Here is a 23314-nt window from a genome sequence, read left to right as displayed (position 1 = left end):
AGTTAACAATTATCGTGGAGCAGGCACTAGCGTCCTCTCTGCAATCCACATTTGCTTGGTAATTAAAAAAACAACAGTCAATTGATCCATGTCAACGGAGTCTCTGCAAACACCTGCTGCTGAGTCCTTTGTCTGACACTGTGTTATTATGAGTGATGAAAGTTTAGTCCAAATGAAAGTAAATGAAACCTTTTTTTTAAATCTTCTGAACAGAGTCCTTCTGGAGTCTCGTCGAAAGTCTAAGAAGATCACAGCCAGAGGGATCTTCACTGGTGGCCGCGTGGTGAGAGGCGTGGACTGGCAGTGGGAGGACCAGGATGGAGGCAACGGGAGGAGAGGAAAGGTAGGAAGACCTGCTGTTGTCAACATGAGCAGTTTCTATCATGCTCTTTGCTACTCTGTCTTTGTTTTTCTTTCCCAAATAACTTTTTTTTTTAAAGGGATAGTTCACCCAAAATTCAAATTTCACTCATTATCTACTCACCCTCATGTCGACTAAGGGCTGGGAGAATTTTCAGAGTCCTCCGGGGCTTCTCGGAGTTACGGGGGGTCCTCACAGCAGTATTTGTCCATATAATGGTTGTGAATGGGGCTCACTTTTCTTCGTCCAAAAAGACACACCAAAAAACATCCAAATACCTCCATACTGCTCGTCTGTAATGTCCCTCTTGTATTGAAGCCCCGACATGAGAAATTGTTCCGCCGGACACAGGAAGAGCAGTGAACTGAGACACTGCGAGCTTCCGCTACAAACAAGCTTAAAATATAGACTAATTTAATTTTTTTCGGAACAATTTCTCAGAGACATGAGAGTGAGTAGATAATGAGTGAAATTTGAATTTTGGGTGAACTATCCCTTTAACTTTATTTTTTATTGAGAGCAGTGCAATACAGACATATATGGAAACAGTATGATTTTGCTTTATCACAGAACAAACCAGTTGAACCCACTCAGCCACAGAGTCCCTGATGGTGCATTTTTAGGGCAATTGCTACACAGACATATAATTAAAAGTAAAAGAGAAGTAAATAAATAAATAGATTAAAAAAACATGAATAGATTAATAAAAATGAATAACTCAAATAACTTTCCACATTACCAAAGCGCTTGTCTGAGTCCCAGTCCCATCCAGGTGTGTCAAGTAAAAGTAAATGGTGCTTGATGCAGAGCTTCAGTGGTGATAAAAAGAAAGAACATTTGTCTCTTATAAATCCCAATTCCCAAGTGAGCACTAAGTGTGCAGATACATTTCTAAATTTTGCTGAATGAACACCACGGCTAAAAGATACTGCTTAAAAAATATGGCCAAACCTGTCTCAACTTTATTTCAGAGCTGCGCTGTTAAGTGGATAATAAATCCCGGGAGGTAAAGGCAGGCTTTGGCGAGCGTGCCAGAGGCAATCAGAACCACGTGTGTGCCACTGAAGGGAGCATGACCACCCATGAGGGTTGTGTAGAATTGAAAAAAACAAGGATCCCTTGCCCTAAACAATCATAGGGAGGAAAAAACAAACTTGCATCCCAGGATATGATTTGATTTGAAGTGCACAGGAGCCTTGACCAAAACAGGAAGGGCACAGGCTGACACAACATGTTGGTAGTGTGCACACAGAACGGCCAAGACAGTGCACAAACAGTTCACTCCTCTAAAGCTGCACTGTGCTGCACTCACATCTATAATTTTGCAGATCTGTCTTTTATAGGAATAGAAGGTTTGGATAAAAAAGTCATTAAAATATTTATTCCAGCAAATATTTCATAAGTTTTAACATAATCTTCCATCTGTGGAAACAAACAGACAGGACAATCAATCCAAACAAGAATTCAATTTATTGAACATAGTGTTTAGGAAAATTATCCAAAAGTTATTACTAAATTTGGAATGTGTCACTGGGGGAAAAATCCTTTATTTCTTTCCACTGATCCCTCCCTATTCATCTTTACTGAGGCTATTGCCAGATTTCTTTGCTGCAGGTTATTCTGGGCTTGAACACCTCATTAGAAAGTAATACAATGTCTGATGAGGTTGCATTTGTTTAGCATACTCTATTTAGATTTATACTGTAACTGTGCTGTAAAGTGCTTCTATTTTGACTATGGTACAGACCCCAGAGTATTCAATTTAAGAGCCCCTCCAGGCAATTTAAGACTTCATTTTGCTGTGTTATTTAATGGCGTATCTCATTACTGTTTTATGATGCTGTAAGCAATATGCTTTCCAGAAAACTGCTATTACATGTCCTCCAGCTTAGATGTTGCCTTAGTTTAGTGTGGATATTACCTCCTAAGGCCCATTAATCAATTACCTCTGGAAGGGACTTGAAAATAATTTAACAATTTGATTTCTGTATTTACTTAGGGCGCAGCTTTTAATTAAAGAATTCATTTACTCCACCACAGTTCTTCTCTTGACACTTTCTCAGTGTTACAAAAGTGTTGCGCAGCTTGTGATCAAGAGAGAATTGTTTAATGTAAAAACCCCAGACTTATCTTCCAAATTTGAAATAAATTGATTTTTTTCAGTCCCCCCATTCACAGCTCATTGCCTATTTATGCCTATAACCATTTTCTTCGGCTTACAGTGCCCTTCAAATGAAGCTTTTAACAAAATCTTTGAGCTGCTCCTGATTATACAAGTCAGATATTACAGAAGTCATAATGTAGTACAAGTACCAACTCCCGATAAGCTGTGTTGAAATTGTGGGGGCACATTAGTTGGGGTTTTATTTTATATTAATAACCAAAAACCACCATGAAAGCCATGTGCTTCATGTCTCCCTCCCTGAGTGAGTCAATCAAAGCTTTTTGTTTTATGAAAATTGTAATTGTTTTGTTTTTTGTATCAGGTCAGTCATGTTATTTCAGCATCTGATGATGTTTCCATGGTGAGGTGTGTTTCCTAATTGTGTCTAAAGCAGTTTTTAAAATGTTTGCAAATTTTGGAGTCGGCCCGTCTTGAATATATGTCGGAGATAACCACCTAAATGACGTGATCATAAAGAGCAGATGCTGTTCAGACTTGCTTGAGCATACCACATAACTGCAACCACAGTTTGTACCCAGCCCATCAGTGGTGGAAAAGTACAGGGTATTTTGATGGTAAGGACTTCCTGAATGCATCCAAGATGGTGTTGCCGGCCGGTTTTAGATACTCTGAGTGTTGTTTATTACTCACATTGGCAAAAAGCAGCCTATTTGACTTCAATAGGGCAGAAGAATCCCCTGGAACCTCCACCAGAGAGAAACTGAAGTACAGTTTTTAAAAAGAACATAATGTGTCAAAGGTTTCTTGTTCTGATAAGTAATGTCTCCCACAGGCTCTGTCTCTGTGGTCTGAACTAGGCTTGTCTTTGTCTTTTTTGTGTGTGTGTGTTTTTTCCATTGCAAACTAACGCAGTGATGGTTGCAAAAGTTTAATTAAAACATTCTTGCCGATTGCACAAGTATTCCCACTCGGCGGAGAAAAAAGCAAAAACAATGAAAGGTTTAGTTTGACTATACAAATTGCAACGCAGGGAGAGTTAAACCCCACAAATCAAAACCTAATCAAATTTGTTCTTGATAAGTCCCAGACCTAATATTTCTCATCTGTTTGGAATGAAACTTTCTTTTCTTACAATGATGGCCCATCTGACATAACAGTGTATAGATTCACTACATCAACTTGCCAGTGACTTTTACTCTCCTCTGTAACAGTCACTATCTATCACCATGTTGGGGGGGAAAAGGTGGCACAAAAGGCAAATACTCAAAGCCTGAAAGGGCAAACCGCCAGAATCTGACACTAAACTGGAAACATTAGCTGGAGTAATACAAGTTCAAGTTCTGTGTTAGCAGAAACCTGCTCCTCTTTACACGCGCATGGCTCCAGGGTTGCTGCTCTGTAGTTCAACCTTGACTCTGACCTTCCATTCGACGGCAGCCAGTGAGAGATAAAAGATAATTTCCAACAGGGATCAATAAAGTATCATATTTGCTATCATTACGAGGTTTAAAGATGAAAAAACGCCTGCTGGGAAAACGCGCCCCCCCCCCCTCCTCTCTCTCTGCTCAGTATTTTATTTTCACATACAGTATGCTAAAAATGATGTAAATGTGACGTGAACCTTCAAACACTACGCTGTTCCCTTTTATTTATTTTGTCTGTGTGTTTCACATCTCACCCCTCTCCTGCTCCACAGGTGACGGAGATCCAGGACTGGAGCGCAGCCAGCCCGCACAGCGCTGCCTACGTACTGTGGGACAACGGGGCGAAGAACCTGTACCGGGTTGGCTTTGAGGGAATGGTGAGCAAACTTCCAGTCTGACCCTTAAGCTCAGTCGCAAACACACACATGCACACACACACACTGGGCCTCACAAAAGATCAGTTGTCAGGTGGCTTTTGTGTTTGACCGCAGGGCTGAGGCTCTTTCTTTTGCTGCCAGGCCTTTGTGAGCGCCACGCTGCCAGCATGAGTAAGGCGCCATTGTACAGGCAGCTGGAAGGGGAAGGTATCTGCATGATAAAGGCAATCTGCTCCTTCTGCTATTTTCGGGGGAGAGAGTGAACATGGAGGTCAACTTTAGCGGAGGGAGACATTGTCTCCGGGGTTGTCGCGGGTGCAGCTACACACGCGTCTCAAATGAAAGGCGTCTTCCTCATTGGTGGAGACTGGCCTTGTCTTTCTATGAAAGAGGCCAATCGGGTGTCTTGGTTGCATAACAGATTTGTCCTTTGTTATTCTAATAGGTTGAAAGGAAGGTAGACGACATCTGCCTCTGGATTAAATAAATCATGGATTAGACCCCCCATCTTGACTGTTTTATTTCGGCTTTGTTTCCTGTTGAGACGCAGGGGCAAAGCTTCCAAACAAATATTAATGGAGTCCAGTTTAAATGCGGAATGAGAAGTTGACGCCTTTTTTTTTCCTTTTCGGAAATGTCGGTGTTCCGCACAAACCATCGTAAGATCAAACATGCCCCGCTGGCTGAGTACAGCAGATTAGGTCTGAGTTATTTAATTTGTTGAGACTTGTTGTAGTCGGGACTTAAGTTTTCCATCAGCTCAGAGGGACGATTGCTGTGCCTCACGTTCATCATCTCTGCCCTTCTAACTCTGCACATCTGAGTCATCACAAATGATGCCCTCCCTCTGTAGCAGCGTAGCGTAACGTTGTCCTGCCTTACCCCTAGAGCGCCGATATTGTTGGTATTCAAGACAACTACGCCGTCGCTGCAGCTTGAAGTGTGTAAATTCTCAGTTTCATTATTCCTGATCGCGCCCCTCTTCTAATGGAATCACCCTGGCTAATTATCTAACCCCTTTCCCTCTTTTCTCCCCTCCTCTCCCCCCAAAGTCGGACCTGAAATGTGTCCAGGATGCCAAAGGAGGCTCCTTTTACAGAGACCACTGTCCCGTTTTAGGTAAGTAAGCCAGTGATCTGTGTCCACCGTCATTATTGCACCAATTCTTTCACCTACCGCTCTGGTGCAGTGAATTCAAGGGCATTAGGGGAGTTTCACTTGCAGTTACCCCTATTAGGCCACTAGATGGCAGCACTGCCCAGTCACCAGGCTGCTAAAGCCAGTCGCAGGCTCAGGTCATGCAGTTACAGTATTCCAAGAATTCCAGGAATTACTCGTCTCTGTGGATTCAGCACTGCAGTAGAAGTCTCACATTAGGTTTAATACTATTATTATTCATACATAGAAGCACGTTTTATGTGCAGTGTATGTAATAATGCTTAAACCATGTTTGTACTGTATATATTATATATTTTCTTATCAGATTTGTCAGACTGCAATGCCTCTCTCTCTCTACTTGAGTATAAAATCACCTACAGACTTAAAACCCCGATGTGCAAAAGATGCAAAGATACAAAAATGCAACATTATTAAAATAATAAATCTTTATCTTCCAGGTGAGCAGAATGGCAACAGAAATCCTGGTGGTCTGCAGATTGGAGACTTGGTCAACATCGACTTGGACTTAGAGATCGTCCAGTCGCTCCAACACGGCCATGGCGGCTGGACTGATGGCATGTTCGAGACCCTCACCACCACCGGCACAGTATGTGGCATCGACGAGGACCACGACATCGTGGTTCAGTACCCCAGTGGGAACAGGTGAGTCCCTGATGGATCGGCTCAGTTTATCAGCTCCCAGTAATTGAGAGCAATGAAAAGAGCTTCATCTCCTCAACAGTTTTCCATGTGTCTAGTTTTAAACATCCCTTTTCAACTCGGCTCAAAAGCCACAAAACACCTCTCATTACATCTTCACCATAAGATATAATTGTAGCACTTGACAGGAGAGACTCTCTAAAAATTAGTGGTCCGTCTGTAGTAAAACATTTTCTATCATAAAACTGTTCTCTCACCACCATGTCTCACTTTTGTCATAGGTAGCTTTTTGTAACAGCATTTTCTGATATATATATTTTAAAAATCTTTCCCAGAATATTATATATCACTGCTCATCTTTACCTCAGCCAGGTATTGAGTTTCATGAATTGTGAGTGAGTTCATGCATTTATTTCTCACTTCTCAGATGGACATTCAATCCAGCAGTGCTGACCAAGGCCAATGTGGTACGCAGCGGTGAAGTTGCAGCCGGGGCTGAAGGAGGAAGTTCTCAGTTCCTTGTGGGAGACCTGGTCCAGATTTGCTACGACATCGACCGCATCAAGCTACTACAGAGGGGCCACGGAGAGTGGGCTGAGGCCATGCTGCCTGTAAGTGTTTGAAATATGTGATAGCTGATTTGTGCATTTGTAAAACCATTTTCAGCCCGTCAGTTTAGTTTTTATTCTAACATAAATAAAACGGTCCGTAGTCTTCTGTCAGTGACAGGATGGTTTTATGACCGATCTTCAAAAAATATGAGGATTAATTCTTCGAAATGTGATCCACAATGTTGTGCCAGTAAGAAAACGTCATCAAACCCATAATAAACATTGGTAACATCTGGGAACTGGAAATCAGAGAATATCATCCCTGTTATTTGGATTTTTTTTTTTAATCAGAACTTTGACTTGTACTTCATCACAGGCACAAAATTTGTATGCAAGAACCCTCTATGAATTAGGCTCAGTTCATCTAACTGTCTGTGTAATTTTATGCTGTTCCCTTCACACTTGGCAGAGCCAGTCCCTCATCTCCTTTAAGAAACGTTGCCGTAGTATTATTATTATTAACACGCAGAGACACAATTTCACCCCTCAAATCAGTCCATGGCTGTTTGGCTGCCAATTTTTTTTTTTTTATATATATATTTAATTTTTTTTTATCATCTCAACAAGACGCTATTCTTCTCTTATTATGAAGTTTATTCATTGCTGTCTATCACGCCTTAGGTTATGTAACTCCAGTCTACTCCAATATGCCACTTGTCCCTGCCAAACTGGCCCCCCTCAGCAACTAATGAGCCTTAAAACCCTGAGATGGGTTGTAGCTTTGATCACTAACCACGGCTGTTTGCCGCCCGCTGCTGCCTCTACTGCAGCAGTCTCCATTATTGATGGCATCCTCCAGGACAGCCCCAGACCCGGCTCGACAGACTCAAAGTGCCTCTTTCTCATATAGCCTGGATCGAGATGATATGATTCAAAATTGGAAAGCATTTTGCCGTGCGCGCTCTGTATTGCTTGTATAGATGAGGGATAGTCTAGCAAGCAGAGGGGTCTTTCTTTTATATCCATCTCCTTTCGCGTGCAAGTGAATGTCCTCTGAATAAGCGGCTTTAATCTATAATATTTTTTTTATTCTGTCAGTTTTCATTTTCGCAACAAGCTTTGTTTCTTCTCCGTGTCCAACAACTGCTTTGTTGAGCGTGTTTTCATTCCACGTAAAATCTTTCCTCCCACCTCAGGTTTTTTATTTTTTTTGCTCTTTCTCACAACCACTCTTTGTTTTGACTCTGCCACATCCAGACTCTGATACACAAAACAAAGCTGAAAAAGACAACCACCCTCCATATCCTAATGAGTTTGTTCCACCATTTATCAACAGACCTTAGGGAAGGTGGGTCGCGTGCAGCAGATCTACTCCGACAGTGACCTGAAGGTCGAGGTTTGTGGAACTTCTTGGACGTACAATCCGGCTGCTGTCACCAAGATCGCCCCCTCTGGCTCTGCTGTCAGCAACGCCTCTGGAGGTATGTGTGGGGAAAAAAAAGCGCCACTGACAGTGAGAGTGTCATCTCAGTTCTGTGTCCCTACTGTTCTCTCTTTTCTGACTCCCACACTGAAACACCGTCTGATGTTCTTCCCCCCTCCCTTTGTTTTGGTCAGAGCGTCTGTCTCAGTTGCTGAAGAAACTATTCGAGACGCAAGAGTCCGGAGACATCAACGAGGAGCTGGTCAAAGCAGCAGCCAATGGAGACCTGGCCAAGGTGGAGGACATCCTTAAGAGACCGGATGTGGACGTAAGTGCCCTAACGTTTTTGGTGTTTCCATGTGAGCCACTTGCTGGTGTTGGAGATGACTTTTTGATGAACACCAAATGATTTTGCCCTTAAAGATATATAGACGATCTGGGTGCATTGATAATTGGAGCTGGGATACTCGTGGCTGTGCTTCACCCTGCTCTCAGTATATTGAAGAGGCTGGGAGTCTCATAGGAAAGGACTCTGAGATCCTCCCACCTCTGCACCTCTCTCATTCTGAAAAGCATTAAAGCTGGGCCCAGAGGAGCCACCAAGGACCGTCGGTGTGCACTGCAGCACAGACCCAATTTACTCTCCGAATCAAGTGGAGTTCCATAAACCTCATATGGTTGCACACTGTGTTCTGACACATGCTATAGGCCAGGGAAAACACCCGTTGGCCACAGGACAGAGGTCTCTGCCTTGTAGAGGGTTATGAGAGCTGGTTACACCAAGCCTGCAATACTGTCTCCACTCAGACCAAGAGTGTGTGTTTGTGTGTGTGTGTGTGTGTGTGTGTCTTAATGTGTGTGTGTCAGTGGTGAAGGCTGGCCAGATGCCCTACTGCCTTTCAGTGGAATTATTTGCTTAAAGCTGAGCACACTAAGCCTGGCCAAGTGATCCGCCTGCCAGGACAAGAGATGTCTCGAGACTCCCAAAGGAGTCCACATTAATATTTATGCTCCCGAGTTTTTGCAGTGCTGCAGTTGGTGATGAAACATGCACACGGAGGGCGCACATGCACAACCACATCCACGCATATAAACGCTTTAACACACCCACACCAATCTCTGAGCCCCTCAGGTGATCAGATAATTCAGAACATGCAGATCTAAACATGAAACATGACATAGTTGCACGGCTCGCATTCTCACTCTGAGTGCTGATGTGTTTGCAGGTGAACGGGCAGTGTGCTGGACACACCGCTATGCAGGCAGCCAGTCAGAACGGTCACGTGGATGTCCTAAAGCTGCTGCTTAAACACAATGTGGACTTGGAGGCTGAGGTTGGTATGATTAAAGAATGATGATTTTCTCTCATCTCATGTACGTTTCCAATTTAATGTCACACAAATGGTAAAAAAAAAAAAATCCAGCAGCAGACGCAACACTGAGCCACAATGTGGGTGTGTCACTGTCCTCAGGACAAAGATGGAGACCGGGCGGTGCATCACGCAGCGTTTGGCGATGAGGGCTCTGTCATTGAGGTGCTGCAGAGGGGCGGCGCCGACCTGAACGCCAGGAACAAGCGAAGGCAAACACCATTACATATAGCTGTCAACAAAGGCCACCTGCAGGTGGTCAAAACCCTGCTGGACTTCGGCTGCCACCCCAGCCTCCAGGTATCTGCCCCTACGTCTCATTTGTCTAATAGAGAAATGCTTCATGAAACAAATAGGCAGAGTTTAAAATGATACAGTAGTGAAACGGCAGTAAGTGACACAAAGTTTCCCCATTTAGGATTCAGAGGGTGACACACCCCTGCACGACGCCATAAGCAAGAAGCGAGACGACATGCTGTCAGTGCTGCTGGAAGCCGGTGCTGATGTTACCATCACCAACAATAACGGGTTCAACGCCTTGCATCATGCTGCCCTGCGAGGAAACCCCAGGTATGAGACATTTGACTCCCCGCTTGCCACCGCTAGCTGTCACACTTGTTTGGTGTGGGGACGAGGGACCAGGGCATGTTTAGGTGGAATCTGTGGAGTTTGTGTCCTCAGGATCTCGGTGTATGTCTGGTGAATGATTCCAGTTAAGCCTTTATATTAGATGCAGACACGCTGAATCCTAAAATCTTGCCTCAAAAAAACAAAAATAGCTGTATATATTTCTATTATCCACACTCTAAATTCATACATAATGAGTAAGGTAGGAAAAGTAATTGTTTTTTATTTTCTTTTTTTTCTGATGCAGTCTGGTCTTTGAATGATTCAGCACTGGTGCACAAAACTCTGTAGCGAATAACCAAAGTATGGAAATTAAAGATTGAGCTCACCACCCCGAAACTGAAATGAAACTGGACGCAACTCTCAATCCTTAGCCCGAATAATGAGAGGGAACCAGATTAACTGTATTAGTGGCAGTAATTGGACAAATATTTCGAACACTTACCTTAGTTTGCTTGCTTAGACTAAATAATATTTCATTACTATATATTCACTGATGCTTATTATTCACTGCAGCACAAATGATTAAAAGTTTAAAATGAGAAAACTGGGAAAATGTCAGCACATGATTATGATAGAGCAATATAAAACTTAAAAATATTTGTCTAAAATCAAGAACCACCAGGCTTTATATTCTGCTTCTTAGCAGCTAAAGGACAGAGGCCATGGCAGAAGCACTAATCTCCTGCTACTAATCCATTACTTAATCATCCCCCGTTGGACTGAAAGATGCAGGCTCACCACTTACAGGTCTCAACTTGGAGGGGGAGTATGCTCAGTCATCGACACAAACAGTAAAACATTTTAAATAACTAGCACAGGATCCTATTGTGGCTGAAGACAGTTGAAAAGCATGGCAAGTTCCCAGTGTGTTTTATTTCACAAGTTGTTTTATTTATTGTAAAGATTGATTTTCATTTGCATATTTTGATTACAGATTCTAATGTTTCCCAAGATCAATATAGAAAACCAATAGATCATTAATCATTTAAGTGCATCTTCTGAACATGATATGTAATACACTAATACAGCCTCGTGTGGTGCAGGTCGGGCTTTTCCCAACCCGCCCCACCAGTAAACATTTCTTGACCCGACCCGTGGGTAACCAGCAGGTTATTGGTCGACCACTGCATCACTAGTAATTCCTTCTCTTAAAATTACACTTCAATATCCTAAATGAACCGACCACCTTATGTGGATACTTCCTCCACAGATTCCACTGTTTATTTATTCTGAACTCATAAGCTTCACTTTTTTTTATTTATCTCAATTAACTTTGGCATTGATTGAAGTCTGAAGCAGACCCATCGGCTTCGTCTTCCCAACAGATGGTAGAGTCTCGACTGACATCAGACTACCTTTGAGGCTCTGAAAGCATCTGTCTTATGTTGACTTTTTTATTAGTTTAACTAATAGCCCTTGAAGTTGATTAGTTGTTTCTTTTTACTGTGAGGCTCGTCCATCGCTGTTGTTGAGCAGAGGGCTGGCCTGCGGCGGCTGGCCCGGGCCCATGCAGCAGGAGCAGCAGCAGCAGCAGCAGCATCAGTAGCAGCAGCACGCCTTGTCCTTGTCCACTGCTATTTCTGGCTGCTGCAGATTCGCTGCTCCGCACTTTGGCTGTTTTATTCTCGTCTCTCAACCATGAGCGTATCAAAGATAGCTCAGAGAGATGTCTGTCTGTATCAGGTTGATCATCCAGCACCTCTTAAGGTGATCTACATTGACGTTACATGGTCGGCTTTATAGACCGGAGCGATTTCTAGAAAAAGTTAACAGCTGCTTCCTTCGCGGTGCGTTTTTTGGGTGTGTATGTGTCATGTTTTGCACATGAGCGTGGTTTCCCTGGCTAAATGTCATTCCCCTTCACTGGCATTCGTTCCTTTGGCATGAGGACAAATGGAATTGAGGTCGGAGGGCTCGGGAACACCTGCCACCTGCCACAAGCTTGGCCAGACCCAGCCCCCCACCTCTGGCACACTGCAGAATAGGCCAGGGCCTGTTTCCTGCGTGGGTGCATGGATGAAGTGGTTTGCAGATTAAGAATTACGTATAGAAACACTAAACACTGCTAATCATGGTTAAAATCTGTTGTCAAGGGGTTGATGAAAATTCATAGGGAGACAGATTTAAGAAACATACAGATTTTGGATAGTGATGATGGTATTAAGTAATAATTCAGGACATTTACAAAACAAATAACCTAAAATAAACATGAAATCAGACAATGAATAAACCAGAGTGAAATTGAGTTTACACTTTACAAATGAAGACTTGAATTCACGTCACATTTCAAGCTGGTTTGTCGATCCTCTTCAGAAGGTCGTTCCAGTTAATGATAAATTAAATACTATAATTGAATTTAATTGTTTGGATGTAGGTCTGGATAATTAAAATCCACATTTTTTACCATTAAAGTACATAAACTCAAAAAACATAGACACACACACACACAGTCCCAGCTTGACTTTGTAGCCGGAGAGGGGAAAAAAAAACTACAAGAGCACTGTGTTGTCTTTTATTGCACAGATTTTAAATTAATAACAGTAAATCTATTTTGCAAAGTACGCAAACTGCCAGAGTTTAAGTGAAATGGTTATTTTAAAATGTCTTCTAAATTGTTGTTTGAAATCAAATTACAAATATTGAAATGCGATGGATGTACGAAACCAGGATTGAGAACATGAGGGAGCAGAAAGCTGGGCCGCAGTACAAGTCATTGATTTAGAGGCGAAAAGTGCTGGAGTACAGTGTTTTCTGTATCGCCGGCCCCTGTCGTGTTGTGTGCGCGTTGCTTGCTTCAGTCCACGCTCTGTCCCCTTGCCTTCACAGAAACGAAGATATATGTCGCCTTCTCCAGTCTGCCCATTTACTTTTATTTCACGCTCGAGCTCCTGCAATATCAGGGAGACAGTCCACAAGTCCTAAAGCCCTCGAAAATCTCTCCCTAGGTTGAAGTGAAAGTACCTAGTCTGGTGTGTTTTTAGTGGAGAGGCAGTTATTTCGATTGAGTGCTTAGAGGAATTCCCACTAAAGAATCATATTTCTCAAGGAAAAAAAAAAGTGTTTGAAGTTGGAAGCTAATCAGAGGCTCCCTCAGATGAAAAGTGTGACACGAGGCCTTTCTGGTTAATGATCGATGTTATTATCGCTTCCTGATAGTAACTTCAAGAATTGGGTCTGCTCTGTCTCGTCATGTTTAGATTGAGCACCGGCACAGAATGTTCTGGCGTTCGGGGGCTTAAACAAGTCTAATCTAAAATTTTTCATCGACGCTATAACAAAACAACATGGGGAGAAAAAAAAGCTCTTTTAAGCTTTCTCTTTCTAAGTGATGTAGGCGATCAAAGTCAATAGCTTTCAGGTTCAGGTAGCGAAGGTTTGAGGGAGACGCATAGGAAGAGCCCTGTGGGTGACAGATGAATCTTTCAACTTGTTGTCCCAAACACTGAGACAAATCAACTCCAACAACAGGGGTGCAGCAGGAACAGGGGAGTTTTACTATATTTCACCTTGTTCATTACTCTCACACACACACACACACACACACACACACACACACACACACACACACACACGCCCGCTACAGAGTTTGTGTGTAAGGGCATTCCCTCGTAAATTAGACCTAGTTGTTATGTTTTACAATTGCCAGTAAATTGAAAGTGCTGGTATAACCAGCAGTAACGCGTTTGGGGAGAGGCTTTTCTCGGCCGTCCACGCTGTGTGTTCTCCCCATGTGTGTTTACTGCAGTCCCAGCCTGCAAGGAGAGCCTGGCTCGTCTCTGTGTCTTTCCCTCGGGCTGCTAGAAGCCAGTAGCTGCTACAATACTGTAAACAATACGATTAATAGCCCATGACTCATAAACGAGCTCCAAACAAGCCCTGCAGCGGCGGTCTGTACCCTTTTTACGTGTCACCTCCTTGGAATATTTGCCCTCCTCTCTTTTCTCACGTAGCAGCGCTCGGCTTTCTTTTTTTAATATGGCAACACCCGGGACAATCCCGTATGCTAATTGCCTCACCTGAGGAGACAGACGGCTCCGCAAGCGTTCACACTCTCCTCCCGAACGCAGACGAGTATTCCCGATATAATGCCAGAACTAATAGGTGGCGGCGTGCCGGTAGTGGGACGGCATCGGGATGGATAGAAAATAGTGTTGCGGGTCCGTAGAGATAAATCTGTGAAATGGGTCAGATGTTTGCATTTCTAGTGGCTTTGCCGAGGCATTCATTCGATTTTCACTCTCTCTGCTGCTCATTTCAGACAAGGCTAATCAAGTCAGACTACCATGATTGAGTAAGGTAGTGCTTTTTGACATCACCCGAATAGATTTCATGGTTGTTGGTCTAACAGAAAACACTTGAAATGTAGAGCCCACAGCCATTCACAGTGAATTTAATAGTTGGTTTCATCCCTGAAGTGATCACACAAATTAAGACCAATTTTGGAACAAATAACGAACAAACTGTTTTTTCTTTGTGGTTGTGTTGAACATTGTCTAAGTTTGAAAACACGTCAGTTTGACATGGAATTAAGCGCCAAATTAGGAAGCCAAATGAAAAAGAGAAGGAGGGAGAGAGAGAGGGAGAGAGAGAGAAAGAGGGGGAGACGATGTGAGGGGGAGTTCGTTTTTATCTGCCTGGTTGTTCCGCAGTAACGACGAGTGAATGTGTGAGGCTGTAACTGTTTGCGAGTGTCTGCTCCTGTGATTTGTGTTTAGCTCCTGTCCTCCAGAGCAACTGGCTCTCATCTACCCCGGCTTGTCCAACAACACTGCAGGAGGCTTGAGGGGGACGTAGGCCAAAGGGTTTGAGTGTGTGTGTGTGTGTGTTGTACACTCTCTAAATAACTCTATGTTGCCGCTTTTATTTATTTCTCGCACTCCTATCGTCACGTTTCCTCCGTCGAATCCTTTACATTGCCATTTTACCCCCGCTGAGCTATATTAGCCGTCTCCTTTTTTCTTCTGCTTCTTCTTTCCTTTTGCCTATTCCCTCCCACAGTGTAATTGACTGTTAGCATCCAGCGACAGTCAGTTCAGGAGGTGTCTTAGCAAGACAGCCGTACATTCTCACACAGACATGTGAGTGCCGTGTCTCTGAAATAGCGCACACGCAGTCTACCCCCTGCTATTTTTGAAACAGCCATTGATAGTGTGGTCAAGAATATCAATCCCCTCCAGAGGCAAAGTGACAAGGCAACACTCGAGTCAGGAAAAGGGGACCATAGCAAAGTTTTGAAGCAGAGTTTGGTTTCTTTATTAGTCAGAAATGAGACAGGTTTCACATTGAACAGGATAAATCTCCCAGCACTCACAGATGTTGTTGGCCCCATAAGCCAAGAAGTGTCGTGCCGTTGTCGCAGTGATTGTGTCGAAGGCGTCTCCCGTAGTCATCAAAGCATAGCTACAGCTGGTTGAAGGGGACCAAATCCATTCAAGAGGTGATTTGGTTCCATTTTACCAGCTTTAGCAAAGCATTTTGGAAATCACTGTTTTCCGAGGCGGACATGGAGACCGAGTCGTCTGAAAGGCTGTACTGAAGTGAAGTTTCATTCAAAAAGCATCAGAGCAACACCAAGCGAGAAAAGGCCATGTTGCATTTAAACATCTGATTAAAATCTGAAATCTATCTGAATTTACACCACGTCCACCCGCGAGTTGAAAACGGACAGTGCTTCATCTCTGCTGTGTGTTTTCTTTTTTTCTTTCCGTCGCCCGTTCACCTTCACCCACTCTGTGAGACACGCAGGTACATTTAGCACACTACACCCCATTTACCACCACACCAATAACACACAGGTACAGTTGATCAACCTTACCCAACTTTCTCCTTTGCTGCCTCCCAGGCAGCCTATTTATCCTCCTTGCTATCTTTTTAAGTTTTACGCTCCCCCCCCCCCTTCCCAGAGAGTGAGAAAAATTGTTCCCTGAGAAAAGGATAATAATAATCTGTGGCAGTGCACTTGAGTCAAATGTCCTGGAGTCATGAAGCAATTACAGGCTCTGACAGATGGGCCCTGCTGCAAGCACGCTGCTGCTCCGGTCACTGAGACGGCCAACAGACAAATGCAGAGGCACAGCCACATACACAAGCCCCTCTCACTCATACTCCTACTGTAGCACTCTGGGGCGTCAAGTCACAACATTAATTTAAACCAGTCATTTAAGTCCCGGAGACTGATTTGTAGTGCAGAGGGTGGTGTTTGAACAGTGACTGAGGGCAGATTATTTTATGTCTCTTTCAGGCCTCTACAGCAGCACACTATTGTAACATTTTCTACTAAAAAAATCCATCCTGTCCTAATAATAAAAAAAGAAGATCACAGTATAAATTGTATAAATAATATATTTAAATAATAATAAATAAATAAGCCTTTCATAGTTAAGTCAATCATAGGATCATGAAACAGTTTCCACCATTAGGGAACATCAAACCACCTTTTCTATGATTTAGCCAGGCAAAGTGCTCTTTTTAATTTCACTGCTGGAATATTTTAAAATACATGCAGTTTCTCAAGCAACTGCCCTTCAATGTTGATCTTTGCATTAAGAGACAGTTAAATAAAGTTAATTTCTTTCTAATTAATCTTAATAAATGCTCCTTTGATACCTGTTTAGCAAGGGGAATTAAAAAACATAAGTCAGCTGTTATAACTATTGACTTTTTCTGCCAAGGCATGAAGGAGGTTCTCAGAGCAGCCAGCAACAGCTGAGGGATATACAGCACTGCTTGTAGACAGGATGGAGGTCAGCATTGGGCTAGGCTGATATGGCACACCAGAGGCAGGTCTATTTGTAACATACACATGCACATTCATGCTCGCTCTCACACACACACACACACATGCACAGTCTCTCAGTCACTCAGAGTCAGGTGGCCAGGCTGCTCACCTCATCTAAGGGCCATAACAGGGCAAAAGCAAGGGGGGGACGACAGGCACTGAGCATTTGATAATGTCAGCATCTGCTGTGTTTGTCACTCAGACAGCAGGTCATTGCTATTGAGGGCCTGGGAGAGAAACATGCAGTGCAAGCCGTTCACTCATACACACCTCTTGCGTCTTGACAGAAAAGAGAGCTGAAAAGACAGAATATCATGCAGATGGGTCTGAAGGGTGGAAAGAAAAAAGGAAGACGTGAAGCCAGCAGAAATTAAGCTTCATTCTGATGCTCTCCATAGAAAAAAAAACAATTCCACTTTAAATCTGGACCGAGGTGACCTTTTCACATTAGTCTATTTTTAATGTTGGATTATTATAAACTGAGTTAATCCTATTTAGCAGCTGTTAAAGAATCAATAACTAACCCTAAATCATCAATTATTTTCTAGGCTTAAGTATTTTCCCTTCAGAATATTTAAGTCTGACTTTAGTTTTATTCTTCACAAATCAAATATGACCTCTGCTATTTTCTATTTCCTTACTTGTTAAATTACAACTTGTCTCTAACCAATGTCAGCCAAGTCAGTTAAAAGAAAAATCAATCTTGATGTCACTGATGTCACCTCAGTTCAGATATTTCTTGGATTCAAGGGAAATGAAGCAAGTCAGCGCCACACTCAGCACCTTAATCAGTTGAGAACGAAGTGTCTTGTATTTCAGTCGAATGGAGCTGTCCTACGAGAGTGGCATGCGTCTGCTTTCTAATTGCTCCACTGCGGGAGAAATTTTGTGGGGATGGATATGTTCCAGCCTGCAGCTGCTAACAATGTCCATTGTAATTTAGGAGAACAAATGTGATTTGATGAAGAAGCGCTTTTTTGTACGTACGTAGGTGCTGCATGTGTTTCAGCATCACGACGTCATTGATCATCCTTACAAGGTTTTGCTGTATGGTACAATTGCTGTTATAAATTTGTATCCACTATTGTTAAGCCACTGATGAGCTCATTTGTTGGGAAACTTATCAAAATGCCCTGGCAACTTATTTGCGTGCATTAACGGTCTCATTTGTTTTACATTTATTATCTCTTCTGTGTGCGTTTTCAAGCTGCAGTCAGAAAATTAAATGTAGCAGAGCAGCGATTCTACATTAAAGAGCTTTAAAGAGAGGTAAAAACCTGCGTTAAAGCCGGTACAGGCCTTGTTTATGATCCACAGTCAGGCCACAGAGAGGGTCAGAATAGGTGAAAGTGCTAGATATGAATAGCTCGCCATGCAAACTGCCCCCCTCCCAACCCCCCCCCCCCCCCGCTGGCTTCATTTCTCTCCGTGCCTCTGTCCATATTCTGTTGCCTTTATTTGTTTGAAGCGGTCGACAATTGGAATCAGCTGACGGGCCAGAGTTGACCCTGATCCTGCATTGTCACTTTTTGATGGTCTAATCTGACTGCCATGCAGCCCCGGCAAAGCATTTGGCAAGCATAGCAAACGTGAACAATGAGAGCAGGAATCAAGAGGGGGGGGAGGGAGGGGAGCACAGGGGGCAGCCGGGTTGATGTGGGGTAGGGGATGGGGGGTAGGGGGGGTGCGGATAAGGGCAGCGGCATAAAGGGAGGGCAGTCATAGTTAAACACACAAGATTGTTAACACGGAAGCCATATGATACAGCAGCAGCATAGAGCCGGCCTGTGGCAGCAGCAGCAGCAGCAGCAGCCTCTTCATTCTGCCTACTCAGCAACTATTTCCTGCTCTTTCAGTTGCATGTTAAAGGGAGAGAAAGAACAAAAAAAAAAAAAGCCAGCAACAGTGGCAGAGTTTTGGTCCACTTCACTTTGCCCCCTCCCCCCTTGAGCCATGTGGAAGTACTGGGGAAAAGATTATGGTATTAATGAACAGGAGCAGCTCCAGCGTACTGCTCGCTGCTCGCTGAAGTTGGTGCTAAGTTGCCGCTGGCCGAATTTCAAGGGGCCGTAATGCAGTAAAATCACCCCCCAAATAATGAAAGGAGGCCCTGTTCATATGGCGATGTCACAGGGCGACTCTTTGCCCATAGTTGGCGACATACTAGCAGGTGGTCAAAGAAGTAGTGACCCCCCCCTCAAACTCACGCCGCTCGGAGCGAAGCCTGCGAAACACGATTGTTATCATCGTATCCTAACTTATATAATTGTCCAGTGAATTGTGCTGGATTGAATTGTTGTTGTTCAATTGCTGGCTTATCTGTGGATGAGAGATTTTTATTGGCCAAGTCAGCCAATTTGAGAAAGCAGTAAGTTCCCTACAGCGATTATTGCTGCAGTGAGACTGCCCAGAGACAGTATATCTAATGTATGAGCCTCACCACTCACACTCATGCTCTCTTTACCCCCCTCTCTCTCCTCATACCCCCCCGCCACCCCCTCTCTCTTTACTTTTGCCTGCTATTTTCTCTCACACCATGATCACAGCCATATTAACAATTTGCAAAGCACAAACATATCCTCAGACAGCACTGTCCAGCATCATTTTTCCCAGTGCGAGGACTTGCACCTCACCAGGAATACATACTTCTTTACATTCCATAGCTATCATATGTTCATATGGGTACATAAAGAAGTATGTACACCAAGGAGGTAATCTTAGGTATGAAATTTTCTCACCTTTCGCCAAGGTCAGGAAGTTATGAGCAGAACATTTTTCCTCACCGTTCTCTCTCCCAAGTATGGTAGTCTGCACTGTAAGGTGACTTTGAGTGTAAATTCAGTTCAACACTCAAGGCTTTCCTTTGGTTGCCATGTAAGGCTGAACAGCCAGTCCCCCCGCCCCTGAACATAACAAAAGTTTTGCAGTCCATACCATAGTCGACAGTTACAATGACCCCCGCTGTCCTCCAGACAACTGGGAGAAACCAGGAGGATCAAAGCGGGGGGAGGAGGAATACAGCTTCCTTTTTTTTTTTTTTTTTAACAGCAGTTAAGAAGGTGGTCTTTTTCTCTTTCCAGGAAAAAATGTTGAGATTAAGGGGTTGGCCACAAAAAAAAAAAAAAAGAGACCAGCAGCAAAGAAGAGACGAGTTTTCTCCTTGATAGAAAGTCCTTGGTGTGAGGTGCCTCTCTCTCTCTCTGTGTGTGCACCTCGTCGTGTGTGACGATCGTTGTGGCCGAGTCCTGGGAGCAGAGGTGCACCTATAAGCTGAATGGCCCCCGCTGACATACTAAACATTTTCACTTCTCTCCTCCCACTGCTCTTTCAAGTGAGTCTCCCTCACCGCCATCGCGTTCTCTTATTTCACCCCCTCCTCCCCTCCTCCCCCCCCTCACCGCCACCTGCCCTCCAACCCCCCCCCCCCCCCACCCTCCACCCCCACCAACACCACCTTCTTTATCCTTTTCCCCACCTCTCACTTCCACCAACATGGACCCCTCTCTCTCCCGCCTGTCTCTCTGGTGTCAGCGACGTCCCCGGTCGCTAGCGGGAGCGGCTGCTGATGTTTGAAAATGAGGGTGATCCAAGTGGAACAGGAAGCTATTGTGAGCAGGATTTGGGCTTTAGGCGCAGAGGCAGGCCATAGGTCACATGAAGGCGCTAATGCCCACTCAGCACTTGTGGATTGGTCCTGGTTATACCCCCCACCCACCATCAAAACCACCTCTCTCCCTCTCCCTCCCTCTCTCTCTCACCCTCCCTCCCTCCCTCCCTCTCTCTCTTTACCTCATTCTCTCTTGCTTCCCACACTGTTGTTTTTTTTTATATCGTCACCTTTTCGCACTTCCTCCTCTGATCAAACCTCACCTGCCTGTGTTTACAGTGAAACCAGCTGTTCTGTTTGCAGACGGGGAGGGGGCGGTGGTGGGGGCGTTGGTGGAGCAGATCAATAACCATTTGCATGGTAGTGAGAATTATTCAGCAAGCCTCTAATGAATCTTTGCCCCAGACCAACACATTCCACAAGTCCACACCGCCTCCAACCAACGGTAAGCTAGCCAGCAGGCTGAATGCTGAGGCGATGGGTGTAAATCGAAAAAATGGATTAGGGGGAGACCAGCTTAGGTTGGAGTTTTGGAGAGGAAAAACTGAATAAATGGGAGAAGTGGTGCAGTGTTTTTGCAGTGCAAGGGTTTTGGAATAGTAATGAGGGGGAGGTTGAACTGGAGGTGATAGTTGTTCTCAGCACTGACTGAGATAAGGGTTGGGCAGGTGGATGAGTCCCGGTCCTAAAGGTGTGACGTCCTGTTTAGGAAATGTCACAGCCACCCGAGAGGGTGAGCAAATAGGACGGAGAGAGGGGGTTGAAATTCCTTCCTACACACAGCGGAGTGTAGAGGTTGGGGGGGGGGGACACGAACCAGCGAATTAGCCCGGTGGTTGCTGTGTCTGTTCTGGTTTGGGCGATAGTACTGCAGTACTGTGTGCCCTGCATGCCCTGCCTAGCCTATAGCGATCCGTTACAGAGGGAGGGAGAGAGAAGAAACTGGGTTACTACCCTAAGTGCTGTGGGTTCAGCCAGTGACACACATCTAGTCAGCCAACCATCGCTGCCCGATATCCCCTCCCACCCATCCTCACCTTCCCCCAACCCCACATCTGTGTTAATACACTTCTCACAGCTGTGTGCCGTCAATCCGCTTTTCCCCCCCTGTTCAGAAACTCCCGACCTGCCCCGCTGTTCATTATTCTGATGCTTCGTCATCCCTCCGGTCGCCAGATTCCATCCTTCCATCCCGATCAGCCGGCCAGCCTCGGGTTTGAAAGTGCGACGTGTCCTCAAACTTACCTCCCATCAATTAAGAACGCCAGTGACCTCCCCCGCCCCTCAGTTTAATTGAAAAAGTGGTCTGGCTGATCAAGGAAGAAAGAAAAAGATGTTTTGAAAAAGATAAAAAATTAAAAAAAAAAAAAAACATGTGAAAAGTCCCAGTAATTATAGTATCCTTAGTCATGGTGACAAAAAGCATCTTGGAAGGTGTTGGATACAGAGGGCGAATTGTGCATAAGGGAATGTCGCTCCACACCAGTGCAGGTCTGAGTTAACGAGTCCGTCATTAGATAGCGGCAGGGCTGCAACCATGAAGCCTAATGAGCCAAAGAGCTCTGCTGCTGCAGCATGTCCGGCCAGTGCCAGGAACACAAGAGAGAGAGAGAGAGAGAGAGAGAGAGCAGGAGCAAGACAAGAGAGGGAGGGAGGGAGAAAGAACAAGATGAGAGAGATAGAGTGGAGAGTGCAAAAAACAGGGCTAAAATCCATGTGGACCATAGCAACTCCCCAGCCTCCCTTTCCCCTGTTCAACCTCCTCCTGCATCCTCTTCATACTTTTTTTTTTTTTTGTCTTTTTGTAAAGCCTTTATTTCTTCCCTTCTTCTAAGACAAGAGGAACAAGAGAAGGAGCAAAAAAAAAAAAAAAATGCCCAAAGGTGTTCTCTGGTTAAGTTCTGTCCCAGTGCTGCTGCTGCTGCTGCTGCTGCTGCTGCTGCAGAACAGTACAATCCACTCCCCCTTTCGACTACGCGACTCACAGGCAAACCATGCGGTTAATAACTGATCGCATCCGAAGAAGAAGAAGAAGAGGAGAGAGAGAGGGGGGAGGAAGAGACGGGACAGGAGACGTCAAGGCCCGTCGGGGGGGGGTAAACTCCGTCCGAAAGCGAAGGAAGAGCATATATTACCTGTCAGATCAGTTTCTTATCTGAGCCGCTCCTCCTCCTCCTCTTCCCGTAGTGAAGAGAGCCATAATGACCTAGAGAGCGCTCCAGCTGCTGCAGCCATCGTGTGTGCCGGGTGCACGCCTGACTCGCTGAATCAGCTTCTATGATTGGGGGGGGGTGGAGGGGTGGGGATGGGAGGAGGAGGAGGGGTGGTGGCGGGCGGGTTGAGTGCCAGAGTCAGGGAGGGGAGGATGGGGAAAGGAGAGAAAGCGGGCATACATACACACACACACACACACACACACATGCACGCACAACACATGCGCACACATTCCCACACATTCCCACACAAACACAAGTCATACCTTTAGAAGAGGAAGATGTAGAGCTGACATGAAGAGCTGCCATTTGAAAAAAAAGAAAAGGAGAGAGAGAGAGAGGGAGGGAGGGGGCAGAGAGAGAAGAGGAAGAGAAGGAGGGGTAAAAAAAAAAAAAAAATTCTGCAGCACTCTCCTCTCCATCATGTGCATTCTGAGGGAGAGAGCTGGGAGGATGCCCTGGTCGGTGGAGGAGGCAGAAAGTATACCAACCGTCCTCCCACCCTGCCTTTTTCTTATTCCATCGACACACACGCACGCACACACACACACACACGCACAGCCCCAGAGCTTTATCCTGCTCCTAAAATGCGCTTTTATTATTCAGTGGAACTTTATACAGCAGCTTAGAAGAGGGA

General features: G+C 44.6%; 1 protein-coding gene across 4 annotated transcripts in view; it reads left to right on the top strand.

Moving 5' to 3' along the window:
- Nucleotides 1–23314, top strand: part of mib1 (MIB E3 ubiquitin protein ligase 1) — a 52892-nt gene that overhangs the window by 6200 nt on the left and 23378 nt on the right. For all 4 annotated transcript variants that reach the window (XM_085805179.1, XM_085805178.1, XM_085805181.1 and 1 more), the window contains exons 3-12: nt 214–343; nt 4183–4287; nt 5340–5406; nt 5904–6108; nt 6533–6716; nt 7993–8137; nt 8274–8407; nt 9306–9413; nt 9552–9749; nt 9868–10019. In XM_085805179.1, the coding sequence (XP_085661305.1) occupies nt 214–343; nt 4183–4287; nt 5340–5406; nt 5904–6108; nt 6533–6716; nt 7993–8137; nt 8274–8407; nt 9306–9413; nt 9552–9749; nt 9868–10019 (1428 nt within the window). The remainder of the gene's footprint in view (nt 1–213; nt 344–4182; nt 4288–5339; nt 5407–5903; nt 6109–6532; nt 6717–7992; nt 8138–8273; nt 8408–9305; nt 9414–9551; nt 9750–9867; nt 10020–23314) is intronic.

Source organism: Trachurus japonicus, chromosome 17 (assembly GCF_045865225.1).
Source record: "Trachurus japonicus isolate A0001 chromosome 17, Traja_1.0".
In the NCBI taxonomy this organism is placed as follows: Eukaryota; Metazoa; Chordata; class Actinopteri; order Carangiformes; family Carangidae; genus Trachurus; species Trachurus japonicus.
Note: the sequence above shows the minus strand (reverse complement) of the source record. Positions and strands in the feature narration are given on the sequence as shown.